Genomic DNA, 23,338 nt, shown 5'->3' with positions numbered 1-23,338 from the left:
GGAATCTCTCGAGATGATTTCTTCAATTTATCGGGGAAGAAACAGTATCGCGATATGGAGCGGGAAAGTTTGTAATCAGAAACTAATTTAATTTGGAAAGAGTCCTCATCCTGAAGTTTCATAACGTTTAATGGGGACCAGACGTGTCCCATTTCATTTTCATAAATTAAAAATTGACGTCTCTAGCAGATTATGAAAGATACTGATCATGTACGTGTCATACCACCAAATCATCCGTCATTAGGTGCAAATTTTTTTTTAATTAGAAAAGGCCGAAAAAGGAGAGTGGATCATACGAGTACAATATTTGTTCGATAAGTAGGTGGCACGGTATGCGAGGGCAGGGGAAATGGACATGTAATACTACCTTACTGGTCACCTTGTGTGAATTTTTGGCATAGGGTAATCTACCATGTGGTGTTGTGTACATTCATTCATGATAACAATCAATGATTTAATTCTTTCTTTTTTATAGGGAATGAAATTGCACGAGAGAATCTATCTAGTTAAGATAATAGAATTTAGGGTGCAATGCATTAACCTCCCCTGAGGTTTTAAGAAATGACACTTAACCCCATTTATTGAGAATATATGCACTTCACCCCATTTGACTTAGTTGATCAAAAATTTTTTTTTAGAGAATAATCATTAGGATCATAAGTTTTATTTTTTCCTTTTTAGTCCATGCATTTATTTTTTTTTACTGAATGAGGTTCATATTACTTAAAATGTTCATACACAGTTTTTATTTTTTTATTTTTTTATTTAAGGAGTAAAAATTAAAAATATGTAATAAAAATAGTTGAAAGTTTTGATATAGAGGACAAATAGAGGGAAGCGAGTGACCTGTCGCAGGGCACTCAAAATAAAAGTATAAACTCGAAAATCGAGATCTGACCCGACCAAAAAATTGAACACCTGATTTCAATTCTATTAGGTCCATGCCTCAATTCAATTCTAGAATTTTTTGAAGAAATCAGATAAGTACCCGACCTACCCAAATTTAAATTTCAAAATAAATTTAGGGTTTCTAAATATCTAAATTTATTTTACATTATTACATTCAACGTTTTCATTTAATGACCATCACTCCAAGAAACGTTACTAGAGGCCTTTCTTCGCCCTATTTGACCAGATTCTTTCTAAATTATTATTTTTTTTATTTTTAATATATTTTTTATTTCTAACATTTAAAATATATTAAAAAGCCTTATACAAATATTTTATTAAATGTGGTTGCTTTATTCAGTAAAAAATTAAATGTATAGACTTGAAAAGAAAAATTCGTAAGTTATGAACTCAATCGATATTTTCTCAAAAAAATAATTGATTCAATAAGTCAAATGGAATTAAGTGCATTTATTTTCAACGACTGAGGTTAAGCGTCATTTTTCCAAATCTCCAGGGAGATTAGCGCATTTTACTTTAGAATTTATTGTATTTGGCAGCAAATTTTCCCGTGTTACTGTATGCGGGGTTGGACTACCTCTTATTTGTGGCTGGACTTTCCTGACCTTCGGCAGAGAGATGTTGCATATACATTCCTACATATATTAATTAGTCCGCCAAACAACGATTGACTTCCCATATATTTACTTTTTCAGTGAAATTACAGATTTTCTGGATCTATTTATTAGGTATTATTATCGTTTAAAAAAGACTTTTTTGTCGGAAAAATAAATAGATTTTTCTATTTTAATAAATTATCATATTTCTAATTATAAGAATAGCTTATAGTCTAATATAAAACATAAGCTAATATTAAAGCATAAAGTTCCACTTATAATGATTGGATTCGAAATCTCGTGATTTCAAATCGACGATTTGTATCATTGTACCAAACATATTTTTCTAATAAATTGTTATCAATGAGGCAAAACACTTTCATCGTTCCCTAACTTTACCAAATGAACAGAAATATCTAGCATCGGAAAGATCACAAAAGCTACACGGACTTGACTAAAGAAAAAGAAAAGGCTGAAGTAATTTTACTTCTCTACATTTTCTCAACTTCGACTTTAATTTTGTTTTCTTGTCTATATGATTCTTTCTTTTTTACCTTTTATTTTTGTCTTTATGCTTTTTTTTTAGTTTTTAGCAAGGGACATGTGTCAATGTCTTTTTTCTTTAATACAAGGTGACGTCGGCTTAGCTCCGAGTTAAGGATACTCTGACCAAAAGAATTTACAAACTAATTTTAGGGTTTTACATTGAAGCTATATGCATGTCCAAATTAAGCATTCTATAAGTTTTCCACCATATTGTAAATTATCGCGTCACGTGCATCCTCAAGATAAACTTCGTATTATTTAGGCATATATGTATATATGTGTATGCGTATGAAGTATCGAAATTGGTATTGTCACATATCAAACAAGAAAATGATAAGAACCATATCAAGAATGCTCTCCTATTATGACAAATATAATTGGTCGAGAGAAGAGTACGTTGGTATTATAAGTCGCAACTTTATTTGCTTCGCACTTTGGGGAATATTCTCTCCTTTAGATTTTTTTTTCCTTTTTGGCTAATTCTATAAGTTTTTATAGAAAATAAGAACAATTTATGATTAGAATAGAAGAAAACATTCAGCACCAACGTGAGTTGGTTGAAGCGGTTTGGCTCTTATTCCCCTTACGCAAAGTCTCGGATTTGAGGTTTGTGAATGGAGAAAATTCAAGCTGTGAAAGCTTTACCCTAGAGTGAGTCAACCTGGCTTGACTGGATTAGTCGGGATCCAATTGGACTTCCGAATATTAGAGTGTACGCCATTAAAAAAAAAGTCAACTGTTGTTGCGATTGAATTTTTTTTTGGGTAAAATGCAGTTTGCTTCTCAAGTATTGAGCCAAATGACATAGTGTCGCCTAACCTTTAAAATTTTGCACTATACCACCCAACTATCGAAAAAGAAGCAAAATCCACCCTGACTACTTTTTCCGATCACTTTTCGGGCCAATTTTTTTAAAAAACTCATTGATATTCAACATTTACCAATTGTCTCAAAAATAAAATAAAAAATAAAAGGAAAAGAGGAACAAAAGATAAGAACATCGCCTAGAGGCAACAAACAAACCCAACAATCCATACACATTATTCATCGAACATAACAAATGAATATTACCATACAAATTACAAGCAGAGAACAATTTGGGCAAACAATTCATTACAACATTGTTCCCTGTACTTTTAGATCCATTCATTTCCTAAAACAATCCCATCATAGAACATGCTTATTAGACGATTACTTAAAATTAGCAAAACTGATTCCCTTTTATATGATGCAAGAGACACGGAGGCAATAAACAAATCCAATGACCAAGTTTGGGACATAATTGATACAGCAAATGACAACAAATTATTGGAATATACGGAAATTACATGTCCAATCTTGAAGCTCGAGGAATTGCCATGAACTATGAGCTCTCATATTTGCATGAAAGTCCGGCAAAATCATAGAGCAACTTCACTGGAGAAATTGATTGAGGGTGTTTGGTTTCAAGAATTTAGGGAGAGATTCTACTCTCTCTCTAAATGACGATCTTTTGTTCTTATTTTTTTTATATTTTTATATTTTTGAAATTATTTTATAACTGCTAAATTTAATAAATATTGCAAGTGACTGGAAAGTAGTCTCGGTGAACTTTGCTTCTTTTTTGATAGGTCAGGATGTATTGTACAAAATTTTGAAGGTCAAGACACTCTGCCACTATACTAAAAGCTCGAGGGGCAAACTTTATTTTATTCTCTCATTTTTTTCCCTTTGTACTTATTTATATATTTGTAAACATGGATCTCTGTATCTTAGGACCAATTCTATTAAAGTGCCATCTATAAAAGAAAAAAAAATCTTTTCAAGTGTCAATTTAGCACGATCAGGAGACACTTATGATAGATTATCCCGTACTGCACACAATGTCTGTAACTTTCGCTACAAATAAAGTTCATTTACTAAAAGTTCAATTTATCTTTTAAACCACGTCCTCGTTGCCAAAGGCTTTCTTTCTTCTTTAAAAAGTTTTTCTTCACAAATGAAAACAAAAGGGTATTTTATTTGATGGGCACATGATTTTACATGCAAAAGGGGCCCATCCGCACGTGCGGTCTTGATTGTCATTACTAGCCGAGCCGATCCGAGCCGGCTGAATTGACATCGGGAAGGCTCCTGTCTCCATTAGCTAGTTAATGCCCAAAAAGAAAAGCACGAAATATGGAGGAGAAAAAAGAAAAAAGAAAATGGAAATTTAATTATTTACCAGAAAAGGATTGGTGCTGATATGGCCAATCCCCTTCTTCATCCCATCCCATCCCATCTCAAGAGCTTTCTAGGAAGACAACTATGATGGGGACCCCCCAATAATAATAAGTATTATTTTTAATAAGTAAAAAAAATGTGTCGGTTTAAAAGTTTTCTCATTTTCATTTTTTTTCTCCATTGAAAATATAAAAGAAAGTTTTTTGTCGGAAAAAAGAAGAAGGATAAAGCCGGTTCTTTTTTTTTTTTTATGTCATATACCTTATAATTTTATAATTTTCTCAAATCTATCGCATGTTTTAAAAATTATCCAAAAAAATCTATAATTTATATCTTGCCTCAAATCTATTACACCGTCAATAAAACGTAAATGGCCTCCAAACTTATTCTGTAATTTTAATTTTTTTCAAATATATTTGGTGATTTTATTTTTTTCTCAAATTTATATCGGGCAAAGGGCTACAGTGGCAAGAATGGGCTCACTTACGTTTCACATCAGTAACACCGTTAAATATTGACGGAAAAATTAATGTCATGATAGATTTGGAATCAAATGTAAACCGTGAGCATTTCCATATAATTTTTAAACTATGAGATAAATTTAAAAAACGAGTAATACAATGTGATATTTGACCAAATAACCCTTTCTTTTTTCAATTGTAAAAAAAAATCATCATCTTTCTTGATAGCGTCAAGACTTCTCTAACCCATCGAGAAGACTGGGAATCTTAGGGCACCCGAACCCACCAAATCATCCAAGAGATGATTGGTAGTGATGGTCTCCTATGACACACTGCGAACATAGAAAAAATTGATAAACTCAAAAAGCCTTTTAACGCATTTTTCGATGATTCTCGACAAAAATGACACAATAAGCTGTAATAATAATTCTATGAAAAAGAAACCAAAAGATAAAGAAAAAAGACGGGGAGAAAGGCCTTCGATAAGGTTTGTTTTATTCAAGTGCCTTCACTGTGAAAAAAAATTTGGGGGGGGGATAGGAAATAGTGGCAACACTTTCCTCGGTGGCTTTCTTTCGCTAGCTGTAGGTGGCTCGCTTTATTCTTGGGGAATAAATGAATCACTTTTTTTTCTGGCCACGGGAATAAATGAGTAGCTATTTGACAGTTTTTTTACAATTAACTAACGAGGAAAGATAGTGAAAACGGGAAATTTATTTTTCTTGGAAGCCGTGAAGGTGAGTGATGTCAAATTCTTGGAAATATCATCCGGCGATGAATACCAAATTAAAAACTTCAAGAGAGTGGGTCCAACTATGTGAACGTCAATTTCTAACGGTCGCGGATGTATATGTATATAGATACAAATTTATTTGTTGATGGATGAGAATTTGGATCATGACTATATATACAAATTTCTTCTTGAGCGTCCTTAGATTACTACAATGTTATAACTCTCGGCTAGCTCTAGACTCACTTTCCACCAATTAAGTCCCATTCTTCGTGCATGTTTATTGTCATGTAATATATAATATTTAGCACCAAACATGATTGACAATATGTCATGCAAGAAAATCAACTAGTAACCTAATTTGGAAAGCAATCGAATTCTCACTTATCGAAAGAAAAAAAAAAGAGAAAAATTTACTCAAATCCTTTAATCATATTGTTTGCTACATGCTTTAAACAAATATGTACAATGTTAGTTTCCACTTATCGCTTGTCCTAACAACTAACTTTAACATAAATTGAAATGACGAGCGCTTTCATTATATTATCTCGGTCGATCTCTTATTACTCACTTCTTTCCGATTGATGTACAATGGATTAAATATTTCTTGGCTAATGTGAGAAAGGAATGTGACCGTAAATGTAATAGCTCTCTAACTTCCACAATAGTCTAGGTGTATATATGGTAAGACTTGTAACACGGTAGGGTCTCTATTAGGTAAGAGTTGTATGTGACGAAACAACAAAATTCTTAAATTCTTAAACTGAAATGAAAAATTAAGAGAAAAAGAATAAAAAAAGAAAAAAAAAATTTCGAAGCATATTCTTTTGATATTCAAAAAATTAATAGATTTCAATTAATTCATATTTAAACTAGATGAAACTATTTAGTGATAAAATTTTTCAAATTATAAAATTTTTCATTCATAAAAATTAAGTTCAAAATTTTGAACCATCTGACGTTGCGAAAAAATTGATAAAAATGAACTAAATAGTAAACCAACCTCACGAAAAGGAAACATGTTGGATCACTGTACGAATTGTAGGGAACTGGTGGTGGAGGAAGAATCTTGCAGGTTAAAGCCATACTACAGGCCCCATGCTTTTACTACATTGTACCTTAATTTTCCCTTCGACGCGCTAAGCAGCGCGTGTACAGTCCATCTCCATCATGACGTGACACCAACAATTTAATGTGTTCAATATTTTGCTTTTGCCAAAATTTTTTTATTTGAACGATCATAAGAATTTTTCATACATTCATAATAAAAACAAATACAAAAAAAAAATCTAATCGAATATTATAAGAGCGGGATGTAATAATTTATTCGTCGGGCAAAATTCTTATCATGTTCCCTTTTTGTTGAAAAAAGTGTGTACCTTACCTTAGTCATTACTCCAATCAATATCAACCTATTTAATTTTTCAAATAGATTTCTGGCTATACAGAAAAATAAGTATGCCCTATGTATTGATTCAAAATCTTATATATAATAAAAATATATAGCTCATTATATTGTGTTTTTCGTGAGCGAACCATCTCGATTTACATTCTTGCTAAGTAGCTCAACAATTTTGTTTGGTGGAGCGTTTCTCTCACCTTCTGCACTACTACCTTAATATTCTGCACTACCTTAGTATAATTAATTATTTCTTCGAGCAAAGAAAATTATTAACTAATTAATTATAAAAAAATAATATAGTGCAGTGATGCATATCTCGTTTGGTAATAAAAAAACTTCATGTTGAATGGTCAGTGAAACTATTTGTATCCATTTTATCAACTATTATGACTTATAATAAAAAAAAATATTGACTAATTAAATTGAGAGTCCTAAAAGGCCGCCACCGCTACATATCGCTGGAAATTGAAAGATTCCCGTGATCCGAGATGTCCTTAGTCTCGCGAATAAGTACCTAATTTATCGTGAGATTTCAAATATAATGGCAGTGAGAATGTGACAGATAATCTGGTGGGCCCCCCCAATACCTTAAAACTGTGAGGAATTTTTCTTAATAAAATATTTGCCTTGATTTTTCAACATTGGGTCTTTGACATTGTACGCCATTTTCCCTCGGATGGTCCATAATAAATTTTCCCATTAATAAACCGTCTCTGCTTTTCTTTTTTTTCTTTTTTTTTCCCCTTCAATCGATTGTTAGCCCTTAGAATAAGGACAGATTTCTATCGTCATATCCATCATTCCACCGTGTTCGATGAATTGAGTCCAAGTCAAACATCTTATGAAAAAACAAAAAGAAAAAACTTAAAACTTCACTTTGCAAAAATATGGTGAAAATGAACTAAATAAACCGTTATACACATGCGATCGCATGATGAATCATTTATCGTGCGTATACAATCTGTAATACTTCCGCATCCTATGCAACAACATACGATCACCAAAGGATTACTCACCTTAAGTAAATAAATCAAATCGGTCAAACCTCAACCGAAGTTGATCTTTATAATAAAGAACGATTGTCTCGTGATCATCTAATAAGGAAAATGCCCCATGTTACACAACACGACTTTATGAAGTAACTACTGCGACAATAGCCATGATAATAAAAAGTGGGATAGATAAAAATATACAAGTCGCCTTTTTAGTGACTTGGGTAAGTGGATTATAGAGAACTTGCTAAAGGGTGAGGAAACAACTACGGGCCTCACAAAAAGCCCATAAATAATGTCGACAAACTTTTCTAGGATTGCTTCGTTGTGGACTCAGTCCAAGTTTGCATCAACTCATCAGCCTTGACGTAACAAAAAGGGTGGGCTCAAGTTCACATACCGTGCTCGATGCCAATTGCCATCTCCCAGCTCCATCAACGATCCATCTGAAACCCGTCCAAACGTCCGGTCGTAAAGTCTGAGCAAATTGACCATCGATAAAACATGGATAATCCATAAAAAAAAAAAAAGATCAATGGCAGAGTAAGTATTAATTAGCGACATGCTACCATTTATATATGACTGGAGCGGTCACAAACTCCATAAATATGTTACCATGATTTTCTTCTACATAAATTCAATTGATGTTTTAGTAATAATTGATAAGAAATGTCTGGTTGCTTCAACCCTGAGAGATATGTACGTATGGTCCGACATGCACGAGCGTGCATGAGTACTAGTAGATTACGACGTCATAATCAACCCAGGCCCTTAACTACCATCGCAATTTCAGTAAGTTATGATTAAGGCATGTGTTCGAGTGTTAGGTCTCTAGATAAGAAAGGGTGACGGGTCTCTCCCACAACACAACCCCCTCAAATTAATTAATTGGCAAACAATTATATCTGGTGAAAGTTTCGATAACAAGCAACCTCAATGAATGGAAATTCGTGAGAGTTTTATCTTTTAGTGGACCGATCCTGCTAGAACTGGAGTAGTCGGAACTCGTTGAGTTTCCGGATAAAAACCCATATACTTATCCATATACATATATATGTGTATATATATATATATATGTGCTAGGAAAGAATTAACCTTATTATTACTAGCTGGTGCTCATATATAGAGAGCTTTATTAGCATCTTCACATGGGAATAGTGCTGATGCTGATATTGTTTGGGACCCGTGAATCAACCTCCTCTTCTGTCCTCTCTTCCCTTTGAGTCCAAAATCTAATCGAGAGAAAGAGAGATGGGGACCAGAGCCATGTGAATAAATGTGGGCAAAATTGAGGACAAGAACAAGAATAATAAGGCAAACACTAGGAAGGACTCGCGATCTGTCGTGGGTCTTCAAAAACTCTTTTTTTTTTGTTAACAATTAAAATTTCACATAACAAAAGTATGAGAACCAATATAACTAATATGGGAAAGTATAATAATAAATTAATATAGTGTGACTCAAAATTGATTGCACACCCTAACTTCGAACTTGTTCCAATTTTGTGAAAATACATTAACATAGAGGGAAAATAAATAAGAAATTTTAAAAAATGATATTATAAGATAAGCACGAAAATAAAAAATATTAAATGAAATTTTAAAAATAATGATTACATAGTTTTTATTTGAAAGAGAGAAAAAAATGATGAATGTGTTTGAATAAAAAGTGCAAAATTAGAATGAAAAATGCAAAAAGTTAAAAGATTGCAGTAAGTTATAAAAATAAAATAGAAAATTATCATAAAGCAAACAGGTTCACAAAGTCATATGGTTCCTTGAGATTAAGATGTACAGATATTAATGTATAATAAGAAAGATAAAATATATATATTTTAAATATTAGGTGGTTAATAATCTATCTAAATGGTTTTATTAATTAGTTATGTTTTATATTATATTTGCATGTTTAAATGGATAAAACAGAAAATTAGAAGAATTAAATAAACAAATCAAGCTAAAAGAAGGGAAAAGAAGAGATTATAGGAAATTATGTACTTATATTTCTTTTAACCTTATAATAGTGCTATTACAATATCAAGATTCTTACAGTCACATTATAATATTTATATGTTTATATCAGGTATAATGTAATGTATATATTTATGTCATTACTTCTTAAATTACAATACTATACTATAATTTTCTCGCTAAACACCTATATTGCCAAATAAAGTACCAAATGCAATCTACGAACAAAATTTAGTTTGGCAGTATTATTTAAAATATATATGGATACTTGAATTTATAAATAAATTTAATGAAGTTAACTTATTTTATACTTACTATAAAAAGAAATTAACTAATTTTATTATATTTTATATATTAATTTTTTGAGATTAATTAGTTGAGATTTTATAAATTCATCACTTATGAGTCATGATGTTATTATATATATAGAGAGATAATGAATTAATCATAATAGTTTTTTGCTTAAACCAAAAAAAAAAAGTTAGACTAAAGAATTGAGGGATCGGTTAAAATCAGAGACATCATAATGGAGAAATATACTTTAATAGCACCTATTTTCATCGTTATCTCTCACAAATTTATGGAGACAAAAATTATTTGTGGTATTGTTTTGAGAAAAAAATGCGCATGTGTATCAAAATGATACTCTAGTCACGGTGAATAGAGAAAATCCAGGCAGAGAGAGCTTTACCTCTTAGTAGGTCAATCTGACTTGTTTGAATCAATTAGAGTCCAATTGGATTTTTAAATACTGAAGTTCATACCAAAAAATCATACTCTACTTTTGTAGGATGTGACATGTTTTAGGTAATACAGTTACGACATGTTAATTTTTGGAATTTTTTGAAGTATGTAAGAAGAGAAATCAAAAGAAAGGACAAAAAAAGAAAAATAATCAGAATTTGTGGCTAAATTTTAAAAAGAAGAAAATAAAAGGTTAGAATGGGTAAAAAGGAACAGTTTTAGTATGATTAAAGATAAAGATTGGCGATATATAATGCAAATATGTGATAAAATTTCAATTATTTATTTCCAAATATATACATAAACTTATCGACAGACACATCTAAGCTCTTGCGACCCTGTTAAATGTTTAATTAAGCACTGCACCGAGTTTTTTTCTTTATATTCCAGAAATATTTATATACAGTTTCAAGCTGCAACATCAATATGTATATAGTTTTTGAGATCGATCCAATTAGATGCGAACGGAACACTATATATATAAAAAACTTATAATGCTTTTATGAAAAGCACAATTAATTAGTTATGGTGATACATAGATATAGTGTGTAACAAATCTGATTGAATAATATTATATCTTTTCTCTCCAGTCAAAAAACCATTCTGCTCCGTTTGTTTTCAAAGTCGTGATTTAAGATTTTAACTTTAACTTTAACTCAAAACACTACACAACAAAACACACATTTCAAAAGTCAAATTGGTGGGCCCCATATATTATTAAAATACAATCCCATTATAATTAATTATCTCTACCTTCCATTCATTTTATATTTCAAAAGTCAAACTGGTGGGCCCCATATATTTTTGTCTTCTTCTACAATCACAATCACAATCACAAATTCGTGACTTTAACTCCGAAAACAAACGCATTGTTCATATCTAACAAAATTAATATATATCTAATCACATGCATCCACCAGTATCCCTACATCGATTGTCAAAATTACTGAACCGTTCAAAAAGAGTATTAGATTCTAATGACCCATTAAAGGAACTGTACATTTTGACATTATTTTCGTTTCATCGGGAAAGAAGACACATGTTTAGATTCATTTCCACGCTCATTATCAAGGTCAATTTGCCCATTCTATAGTTGTCTATCACTAAAACATCCAATGAAGTTCCCATCATATAACCGGGGAAAAAGCAAAAAGTTCTCATCAAACATTAATTGACAATATTAGCTTACACGCCCCCTTTCACATTCTTTTGCCAAAAATCAACGTGTAATAGATGAGATGCTCATCAAATTTAATGTGACATGTACGAGTCCTCAGGTCCTTCAACTTTATATCGGTCCTTGAGATATATACTCTCCTCTCAACATTTTCCTGTATCGCTGTGCTTGAAGGGAATTGCATTCTTAACCATACATATATATATATATATGTATGAATGAAGAGTCAAGAGTGTCATAACTCATGACCTGACTCCTCCGTATTCGTGGCCACAATTCAGTTATATACTATATATAGTCGGTCTCAAAGTTCCAACCAACAATACGTGTAAAATCTTCTCTAGCAGAAAAAGAAGAAAAGTAAAGCGGCGGAAAAGGTGATAAACTAAACGGAAAACTTCCCCCGAATTCACCGCCCAAAATCTTCAAAAACACTTTAGTTTCTTCATTCTTTTGATCCTACTTTATTTACTAATTAATATATATATATATATGAAAATTCATTTGTTAATAACTAATCGCCATTAACTCAGGGAGCGGCGACGGTTACTGCTAAAAATTTCTCGTACATCAGACCCCCTAGAATAATGTGTATATGTGAAACTAATTTTAGGGAGGACAGCAATTAAAAAGGACAAAATTTAAAGTGTTATCACCAATATTATTAGCTGCCTGCTCCCCAGCAGGAAAACGACCTTCTGGTTATATATAATATGGTCATATCATATTATCTAATGAATTCCCGACAGGTCCCGGGAAGGTTTTTAAGATTTCTTTTTTGAATTTCTTCCTGCCGGCATAATTAATCAGACCGGATTCTAATATAGTCAATTAATTTTCCTGGTCATGCTTTGTCACCGGCTTGTAAGCAGACAAATTAAGTAGTTGTATCATCGCTAAAATTATATTATGAAAAGAAAAACTGAAAAAATGAAAGCCGGTCATGTTAATGATTAATTCACACCTCTTTCTCTTTTTCTTTCTTTTCTTTTGTATCCTTTGGGATAATATACAATTATACAACCCTTTTATTCCTTATATATACACTAGAGCTATCGATGACAAACCTCCACAGTTGCATTCATCTCTCTCACTGGAACTATATATTCATATGATCTCATCACCAGTTTATAGTACTAGCACATAATCGATGGATTGGTACACATGGCTCTCAAAGACCGGGCTCAACCCGGCACTAGTCTACGAGTATGGTTTAGCCTTCACCCACAACGAACTCGAGGAGGATGATCTCTCCTACTTCGACCACGAGTTCCTCCAGAGCATGGGCGTCTCCATCGCCAAACACCGCCTTGAGATCCTCAAGCTTGCTCGTAAGCACCGGCGCCGCCACCCAAATGGCAGGTGGGCCCACCGGCCAGACGTGCTACTCCCCCGGCTCCTACTCGCCATCAGGAGCACAAAGAGACGGGTCGAGAAGTACATCAAGAGCTGGGTCCACAATGAGGACGACTCATCATCGCCACCCTCATCGGCTTTAGTACTTGTACATAAGGATAACTATAGTAGGGCGACCAGTGGGTATCACGGTACTGTGTTGAAGCGGAACAAGAAGGCTGCGGCTGCGGCCGCAACTAATACTAGGAGCAGTACAGAGCAAGGGACGACGGTGATGGGGCGGTTGTTGCTGACCAACGGGAGCCATACTCCCGCGAGGGATAATAGCTTCTGTGAAAGTCCGGTGGTGTGTCCGTTAAGTGGGACGAAGAAGAAGGACTTGGAAGATCAAGGGTATTGGTCAGCTGGTGTTGAAGAGATCAGGTGGGATACTTTGTTCCAAGATCTCAAACCCACTTGATTAATTTAATCTTGGCAATACTTCACTAAAATTATTATTATAGTTAGATGTTACTTAAAAAAGTATTAGATCATATTTTCAACTCGCTGTCCCCATTAATTACGTTTTGAAAATTAATTTCACCGAGTTATCTTTGGAGATAATTGTTCGATACCACTGTTTTGCTGAGTCGTACGTCGTCGGGTCATCATTATAATTCCTCTGAAGGGTATATATTTAACTTAATCATGTAATTATGGAGATAGTGGATTTTATAATTGGCACTAAGTCCACCGGTAAATCCAATTAATGATGACGAATCATAATTTTCTGGAGTGCCTTAAATTAGAATATAATTTCCAAAATCTTTTCTTTCTTTTTTTTTTCTTTACTTTTATCCTGAAGATATATGCTTATGGTGGAGTGGGGTCATTTGGCGGACAAACTTTAGCGTCAAGCACATGTTTTGGCTCTGAAGATAAGGCGGGGATTGGGGTTGTATGTTTTTGCTTAACTTATTGCGTGCATACGTTATATAGGACCTGGAATTGTTGTGTATTCCAATTGTTCCTTAGTTGAGACACTATCTGTGTATGAATACTATATATATATATATATATATATATATATATATATATATACTGTAACCCAGATCTTAATTAAGATATCTTGGAGTTAATTATTGATGATTATTGATATACTCATTCGCGGGATATCCTTTCCTCCCACAAAAATATATAGTTTTCGAGAGATCACAATGTAATTCTTGAGAAATCATTCTCAAACCAATCATATTACAATGATATATATATGCGCGCGCGCTAAAGTCAGTCCATAAATCGTTTTTTTCCTCTAAAAAATCTATGAATTTTTATATGGACCATATGATTAAATATATACTCTTGTTGTTAGTCCCATTTTATACCTGGCAGGAAAGAGGAGCCGGGAAAAAAATTGTTGTCATTTTCATTTCAGTTATGATAATAATGTATTTTGGGCATCCCCACGATAAACCAGCCAAATTATTATACATCAAATATCTTTTGGGCTTTGGCTCGGTCAGTCCTTCCTGCAGCTTCTTGTTCTGGGTTAGTCCTCTACCCTTTGTGCCTTTCAACAAGAAAAAAAAGTAAAAAAAGGAAAGGAGAACCTTCAAAGTTCAATTCAAACACGAGGAATGTGATGAAACCATGCAACACATTTCTCTTTCAGCAGTATATACATGCATACATTTATACACCCCCACACCCGCATAGCGTAATATATAGAAAATACAGACGTATGAGCTATTTTTATTGTCCCAAAAAACCAGTCTTCATTAACCGTTTGCACACAATATAGCTAAATCGAGTGGTTCAAATCTCAACCGAGTTTGATCTTATAATAAAGAAAGATCGTTGTTTTTCTTGTCATTTAATAAGGAAAATGCCTCATGTTATTCGACAGGCATATGTAAACCACGAGTGCAACAAAAGAAATCATATTAAAAGATGATGAGGTAGATAAAATTATATGTCACCCATCTATTGAATATCGTAACCAAGGGAACCTTCTCTCTCTTTTCTTTTTGCTTTATTTTAGGGTAAAGTGGAAGAACATCGATTCATTAAAGGGCTGCCTGATGGAGCCAAAGGCCATAAAACAATCTGGAAAACTTTTCTATGATTGCTGCTTTGTGATGGGCTGGGTCCAACGTACGAGTTTGTATCAAATGCTTATTAGCCTTGAGATCACGAATGGGCTGGACTCAAGTTCATATCGTGCTTGATGCCAATTGCCATCTCTCAGTTCGGTCGCTGTTGGTCGAAAATCATCAAAGGATCGGGTCGTAACTTAGCAATTTGACCATTATATGAGGGTGTAATCCTTTGAAACTAGTTCATAGGTTTGCAAGATCGATAAACTTAAAGTACTTTGAGTTTTGTATATACGGGAGTTTTGCAGTAATAAGTTAAGCGCACAATCAACACCCCTATCCTTTATATACTGTGAAATCTATTTGGATGTAACCATTTCCGCTTGCTTATCAAACTGAAGAATGACACATTTAGTGTATATACACTACATGAGAAAAATCTAATGTTAATATTTTACATGCTTTTGGTTTCAACTGGTAACATACTTTTGCAAAGAGTCAAAGATTGATTAGTGAAGAGTCGCTTGAGTGCTTATTGTTAGAAGAATAAGGAGAAAAATGAAAAAAAAAAAAAAGCACGCAAAAAGACGATGACAATACTTTGATACTTTTTGATAAAAAGATTGTCATATGCATTTTGGTAACATGTTGACATTTTGAAATAAAGTGAAATTTTGCTATAATTACACCAACTTAATATAAACTGACATGGCATAATTTGAGAAGTGCGTGTGGAAAAATAAGTGCATCAAAATTCGGTGGCACTTGTATAGTTTCATAGAGTGTAACGACTTTATCTTTTCCAAGATTGAAGTATGTATGTTAAAGGTTGTAACTTTTCTTGGTTTATCACTATTTAATGTTTATTGTATGCAGTGCAAACACCGATTCTAGCAATGAGGATGTGCTTGAGAAACTTATATAAAGTTCAATAATGAATAAAAAATCTACCAGGGGATCTTGTAATGCAAGCATTGGAACCATCGACATTGAATAAACTACTATAGAAAAGGTATTAAGGCAACTAAAAGAGAGACATAATTCAATCTAATTGATGTCTTCTAAGATTGAAAAAATGACATTTGTTTTCTTCCTTTGATTTCAAGTGGCACCACATATTTTGTAGTTCACGGATAAAACAAGTTAACAGTATCGGGAGGTTCTCTAGCTATTACTGAAGTTTCTCGCGGAAACAAGTTACCAAACACCGAGCACATGCTTGAGCAAGAGTCGCATGTCTTCTTCGATATTGACTATTTTGAGGAGTGATTGCGGGGTAATGAGTAGAGAGAATTACTTGGGGGTTTCAAAGACGACGACACTCACACTATATCATTTCTATGATTTTTTACATGTAAGTTGAAATTGGTGCTTGTGAATGGAGATTGAGGGCTATTTGAAGGGTTTCATTGTAGACGATACTGATGATATCTTCGACACGATTTAAACTTCGCCTTTTCCATAAGTTCAATACAGGTAAGTCAATATTCACATCACAGATTCTTATGTGTGGTATCATGTTTTAATTGCCACTTCATTTAGATTTTCATACTATTTATGTACTAATTCTATATCCGGTACTGATTAAGCAATAAAAACGACTCTAGAAAGCTCGCATATCTTGTGTCTATGGATCGAACGAGTATATATATGCATGAATTAAATGATACAAGCAGTTAGAAGATGTGGCTGAGACTGTATTTATGCTACACAGATGTTTATCAAAGAGGTTCTGGGCTGAAAGAATGAACAAGCAGGCACAAGAAAGCCGAACCTTTCAGAAACGTTGGCCCATAATGACAAATCCAAAGCTTGCATTGTTTTCAATTTATCTTTTACCCCTTTTTCGGCCATCATATTTTATGGTTTGTTACAAGAAATAAAATGTGAACACACATAAGAATAAATAATGTCTGTCCATAAGCAGCCGCATGCGAAAGCGAAATAAGTAATTTTAACATTCTTGCCATAGATCACATACTTACTATACTATTATTTAGGAAAATTCTTAATATTGAAACTGCCCATCTTATCTTATTATTATTTTTAAAAAAATATTAATGTTGGAACTACCATTACCGCCCATTTAGTGTGTGTATATATATATATATATATATAGGGGAGGCAATTGCCCCCTGAGATTTTGAATAATCATAATATATATATATAAATTAATGAAATTAAATCTTTTTACCCTTAAAATTATTCATGCCCCTCTAAAATATTTTGCTATTGAGGACAATGAACACATTTCCCCTCCCGAAGAAAATTGTTGGTTCCGTACCTGTATATAAAGATCAGCAAATTCCCCTTAAAGTGTGATTTCATGCTCCATTATTAGATATTATTTGAGATTCATTATAATTTTTTAGGAGTTTAAAACAAGATTATATTGGATGTTGCGGTTCCGGACAAGCTCAAATACATTACACACTGATTGGTGTTAAATTTTATAAACAAATATCAAGAGCAGAGCAAAAAATATAAATAAATATCAGCAATCTTAAAATAGACAGACTAATATAACAAAGCACATGTATTTGTCATGCAAGTCTACAGCAGCTATTGGAACTTGTCTCCTGTCCCCAGACATCCATGGACCGGCCCTCACATTCATTAGGATCTTAACTTAACTATCTCCTCGGTGTCAAGTTAATTATCGTCACCGCTCAATAATTCATCCCAACGCCACTAATTTCCTTATTTTCATTCCTAAGAACTTTTATATTATATGATTACGTTCCAATAAAACTTTATACCATTTTCGAATCGGATCAAAATTCAAATGTATGTTATGCGCATACAGCTAGTAGTATATGGAAAAGAGCCATATCTCCTTTCTCCGCTGCAAGCAGCCTCGTATTGCATTAATGCTCCAACATGGGCCACCTCCGAAAACATTAGCCAACTAATTAATTAAGAAAGTCATTTGCGGGAGAACTTCGACCAGCAAAGCAATCCTTGAACTGACTCTCTTATAGTCGAACCCCAAACCATGGAAACTCCGATATTACTAGGTCAAGCGTGGATTGTTAATTAGTAATTAATCACAAAAAAATTGTTAGATCATCAATTTCATCGACAAACAAGGCAATATATATTATTATAAGATTGAGAACAGGACAACTGGACAAGGGGCCGTCTTTGGTAATTTACAACACCAGGAAAATTTGCAGATTGCCTAATGAACGATATATATTATATATATATATATATAGCACATGCCTGGACTTGGAGGTTCAGGTTCACAGTCAAAATTACATTTTTATTTTTTATTTTTGCTGGAAAGTCAAATTACATTACTCTTCCAGTTTTCCATCAACCAACTTAAATTAATTTTAATGTCGAATCGAATTAGGAAAAGTAATATAACAAGAACAACAAATTAACCAAGAGAATACAACCAGAGAAGAAACAACCACCAAAGAGAATATACAACCGGAGAAGAAACAAATTCAAAGATCGGAGCGATGCATTCTGTGGTCTCAATCACCACTACTATTATTCATTGACAAATCAATCAATCAAATCGAATTGCTAAAAAGGGGTATGTATATATATATGGCGAAAGAAGGAGGAGGAGTAATTCTCCCAAATTCTTGAATTAATTCGTCAAAATCTATTTACATTAATAATAACGTCGTTCCTAAGCCGAAAGCACCTTCCTTTGCTTCCGCTAAAGATTTTTCAAACCCCACTGAGCAAAGAGACGAAAATTTTTTTCCCGATACCCGAGTTTTTGACTTTTGACTCAGTAGTCCGACTCGACTCACTCAAACAACTCCCGCCGATTCACCACGAGAGCTGCCTAGCCAAACGGAAAAAAACAAACAAACAAACAAAACTGAACTTAACCCCCTCACGCAAACACGAAACCGGGCGTGGGGCTGCGGTCAGTTTTAAAGATCTTCTGCTTTGGACATGACCGACAACCGGCTCGGCCTCGGCCGGAAATCCTCTCTGCGCCTCAGCTGATGTGACGACGGCCTGATCAGCGCCGACAGTGCCCGTTTCACCAGATCGCCTTCCACTCCGCAGATCCTCACCAGAGAATTCGTCATTGCCGATCTCCGAAAATTCAGGCTCCGGCTTGAACTGTACGCTGTCGAGTGGCTGTTGCCGGCCCGGCCAGCGCCCTTGTGGAGCGAGCACCTGAACGAGCCCGGGTGCGTCGTCGGCGAGCACATACACGTCTTCTTCTGGCTCGACACGGGCCTGCCGCCACCGCCGCTGCCGCATTGCTTTATCACGGAGATCGAGCGCCCGGGAGAGGTGGGGCGATCGACTGAGAACCGAACGGACGGGGAGGACTGATTGGAGTGGCCGTACACCCTGACGCGCAAGGGAGAGGTGGCGCGTGCAAAGAAGGTGGACGATCGGCTGGAGAAGCTCGAAGTCGATGAGGCGAACGAGGAAGCCGCGGAGGCCATCGACAGCGAGTTTTCGTGAAAACCGGGGACGCCGTAGCCTCTGGATTTGGTCCTCGAAGAAGACGCCATGGTCGCCCGCACCAGTACAGAGTGGGAGAGAGAAACCCTACCCTACCTCTGTCTCTGTGTGTGGGAGAGAGACTGAGAGTGAGAGTGAGACTTGTGGGCGTATTTGGTTTTCTCTGTTCTCTAAACCTCCGCCGCTTCGATCATTGAGAGCGTCAAACCTAGAGAGGTTCCCTGAGGGTGCTTAAAATAAGGGGGGGAGTGGCACAATAGTAATTTCATTGGGGGGTGGGAGGACACATGGCGCGGCAGTTATGTCGGCGTTTGGAATTTGGATGGGATGGACGAGCGAAACCAAACCGAACGGAGTAGTGGGATAGGTTAGGACTTCTTTATCGAGTCCAAACTGCCAAAAGCTATGGGCGAAGGATCGATCCCTTTTACACCACCCACCATAATTTTTAAAATCGGACCAAACATTGAACCGATTAAGAGATGGATTCCCAGTTTTGCAGGTTCAATAGGAGTTTACGGATTGAACCGGGTCTTTAGGAAAAATAATTAAATTATTTATGTAATATATAAGCCGCCTCTATAATTGTATAAAATATGAGAAATTGCATTGAAGTCCAACTCATAAAATAGGAAGAGGAAGACCTAATATCCTAACTCGGCATTTCAAAACTACTGGACGGAGAAATGCGACGTTTTAGTAAAACTTTTGAAATCTAGCCAACTCTTTTCCGGTATTTCTATTTCTACTACGCCTCCAAGAGCTCTACCTCCCTTATTTTTTTTTGACAAAACTGAGTTTTTGGTTTGTTGAATGGGTTCTTCATCCTCTAGAGTGGCATTGCTGGTCTTGGTGAAGATGATAAGGATGAATGGGAGGAGAAGGTAGGATTGATAGAGAGAATGGAGTAATGTAGCTGCCACTGAAATTTGAAGGCAGGTCAATCTGCTTTTCTTCCACTTCCCCACGAAAAGAAAAAAAATACAAAGCAAGAACTCATAAATAGGCTATCTCTTCGAAGTGAAGCGGCGGCGGCGGCTGCCAATTCTTTAATTGAAGGCTCGATTTGCTTCTTCAGATCGTCCTTTGATTGGGGGACTACTAGTTGATGGAGGCAGCTTTGTTCCAACTTCAGGAAATATTTGGATCGTTACGATGAATGAGAAAGAATAGAAGAGAATCATGAGGAGCAAAAGGAGAGAGAAGAGTTTCCATCAGTTTCTAACGGTTTCATCGATTGATAGCTGGAGGGGACGAGATGTGGTGGTCTTCGGGTCAGGAAAAGAAGAAAAGTCAGCTTGAATTCATATTTTTGTGTTTACTCGAACTGACTGATTTTCTCATCGGTTTGAATGGGTTCAATGCATTTACAAGAAAATTGCCGGTTCTCAAAGGTTAAGTCGGTGTCAGTGTGCAAATGGAGTGTGTATTAAAGAATCAGGCCAGGTGGGTGTCCGGTTCCTAGTCGACCAGTTCAACCGGCCGGCGCGCGGCGCGGTTTGATTTTTAAGACTATGCCACCCACATCCATTGTTATTTACTCTCCCGTCAGGAGGGCTATCCGTTATTCGGTTCACACCGAATCAAACTGAAAATCCAAATCGAATTAGTTGATTCTAATCGGTTTAGCTATGAAAAGTTCGTGTCATACCAAACCCAGATATAGACAGTGCGTTTGGTTTCAGAGTTAAAGTAACTTTAATTTTGATTGTGGAAAATGACAAATGTTGTGTAGTGTGTTGAGTTAAAGTTAAAATTTTTGACTTGGGAAATATGTATTTTTGTTGTATAGTGGGTTGAGTTAAAGTGAAAGTTAAAATTTTTGTGATTTTAACCCTCAAAACAAACGGACTGTCTAGAATGTTTGGTTCGGCTTCGGCTCCGAGAAGCTTGAGGGCAACTGCAAATTGCAATTGTGGTCTTTGGCTAAAACTCGAGCATCTTTTACTTTTGGCTTGGGTATGAATCGAGATGTTGATAATATGATCCTTTAATCATGACATTGATGATTAATTTACTATCATCGGATTGATTCATGGTAATTGCGTTTTAGATTGGAAAGTGAAAAGAGGGGGGAAAAAAAGTGAATTGGCACTCATCAATTTTCCTCTGAATTGGAAGAACTAATTGTCGTAGTTGCCTCAACTGTAATAATAACCAACCAAATGAAGTACAGGTCCTTAATTAAAAAGAATATTGCTAAAATTGGGAAAGACTGTCACGCGCTTCCGGCGGGCAGTGGGTATCCAAAAACATCGGTTTTTCAAGTAAATTTGGCAAATAGTATGGTGTGGGATTGACTTTTTTTTATAGGGAGCAATTGTCAGACTGGCAGATTCTGGGAGGCGCCCACCCAGAGACTGCCACGCATCCAGCAACACTTACAGTTTTATTGCAGGGTCCAAGAATTAGATTACATAACTACCCTTTACTTTCTCCTCTAATTTCCTCCCTTCTCTGTATCATAATGACCATACTGCCCTCAACTCGGGGCACAGAACTATTCCACGTACTGAAGGCCCCGGCCGAGATTCCACTCAACCGACCGATTACTATATTAGCAATAATGGGCTCATTTTTCTGCTGGATAAGCCTAGAATGATCTTTTTATTTTTTTATTTTTTTATAGGTAAGCCAAGAATGATCATGGTCTTTAACACTTGCTCCCTCCCACTTAACATCCATAGATTTACAAACAAAACTATGATGCTCCTTCCTTATTCAGTACGAATTTGAGCAAGTACATCAATTTGAAGTCGTGGACGAAAAGCTTCAAAAACTCATATTTATTTAGAGTTTATGTTGTGCGACAGGGTTCTACATTAACCTTTAATCATATATATATATATATATATATAGAGAGAGAGAGAGAGAGAGAGAGAGAGAGAGAGTTTTCTGTACAATTTGTCTATTCCCAATCTTGTATATAGACATATAAATAAATATTAGAAAAGTGGAGACTGACCTGTATTATTTTTAGTACAAAACTATACATTGAATTAAAATGCATGTATACACGTACAGATGAAAAAAAAACTCCAAATAATTTAATTATAAATCGAATAAATTATATATAAATAAGTAAAATTATTTACAGTTAAGTAATTCACTTGAATGTAACGGACGTGCACTTTTCAAACCAATGTATATAATAAACTAGTCCAATTTTAATATGGAATTGGCAATATATCAAAATTAAAAATTGAGGATTAGAAAGGGAGAGAAATATATATTATCTTGAAAAAGAAAAAGGACAATATTCTATATGAGATTAGTGAGTGTTTAGGTTTATTTATTATTAATATGAGAAGTATAATATAAACAATCCTCCAATCACAATTAATGGAGCGATTCGATATCTATTCCCTTTAAGTAAAGTGTCAGTTTCGAGTCTTTTAAATTGAGAAAATCTTTAATTAAAAAATTTTTATATTTTAATAAGTAGACTCAATTCGAATTAAATTAGTTAAAAATCATTGCACGTTCGAATATTATGATAACCACAAACTCCATCCGAGACAAGTCGCTTTCTCGTGCAACGGTCTCACAACGCACCGCAACACAACAAGCACGACCCGCCGTTTTGTTTTGCTTTGGAATTTTCCTGTGGTCGTGTGCGCACATGGTAATGCTACAAGAAACCAGCCACTGCCCGCCACGTGGCCCCAGGTGTTGGTTCATATGTGGGCGCTTGTCTTCTTTTCCTCCAGCTGTGTCCTCATAATTATT

The 23,338-nt window shown here is 34.9% G+C and overlaps 2 protein-coding genes across 3 annotated transcripts; one reads left to right on the top strand and one right to left on the bottom strand.

Moving 5' to 3' along the window:
• Window positions 1–12,686: 12,686 nt before the first annotated feature.
• Window positions 12,687–15,479, top strand: LOC116194177. 2 transcript variants are annotated; one of them, XM_031522932.1, is made up of 2 exons: window positions 12,687–13,508; window positions 15,106–15,479. In XM_031522932.1, exons 1-2 carry the CDS (start codon window positions 12,880–12,882, stop codon window positions 15,290–15,292), a joined length of 816 nt encoding a protein of 271 aa, XP_031378792.1. In that variant the 5' UTR covers window positions 12,687–12,879; the 3' UTR covers window positions 15,293–15,479. The 2 variants fall into 2 exon arrangements, with proteins under 2 accessions (XP_031378792.1, XP_031378798.1); XM_031522938.1 differs by lacking the exon at window positions 15,106–15,479 and adding an exon at window positions 13,930–14,107 and having other exon boundaries at window positions 12,693–13,508.
• Window positions 15,480–18,605: 3,126 nt separating this feature from the next.
• On the bottom strand, window positions 18,606–19,936 carry LOC116194663. The gene has a single exon (XM_031523533.1). The coding sequence runs from the start codon at window positions 19,657–19,659 to the stop codon at window positions 19,060–19,062; it is 600 nt and encodes a 199-aa protein (XP_031379393.1). The 5' UTR covers window positions 19,660–19,936; the 3' UTR covers window positions 18,606–19,059.
• Window positions 19,937–23,338: the final 3,402 nt, after the last annotated feature.

The sequence above is a fragment of the Punica granatum genome, chromosome 1 (genome assembly GCF_007655135.1).
Source record: "Punica granatum isolate Tunisia-2019 chromosome 1, ASM765513v2, whole genome shotgun sequence".
NCBI classification, from domain to species: domain Eukaryota; kingdom Viridiplantae; phylum Streptophyta; class Magnoliopsida; order Myrtales; family Lythraceae; genus Punica; species Punica granatum.
This window is presented reverse-complemented; position numbering and strand designations above follow the sequence as displayed.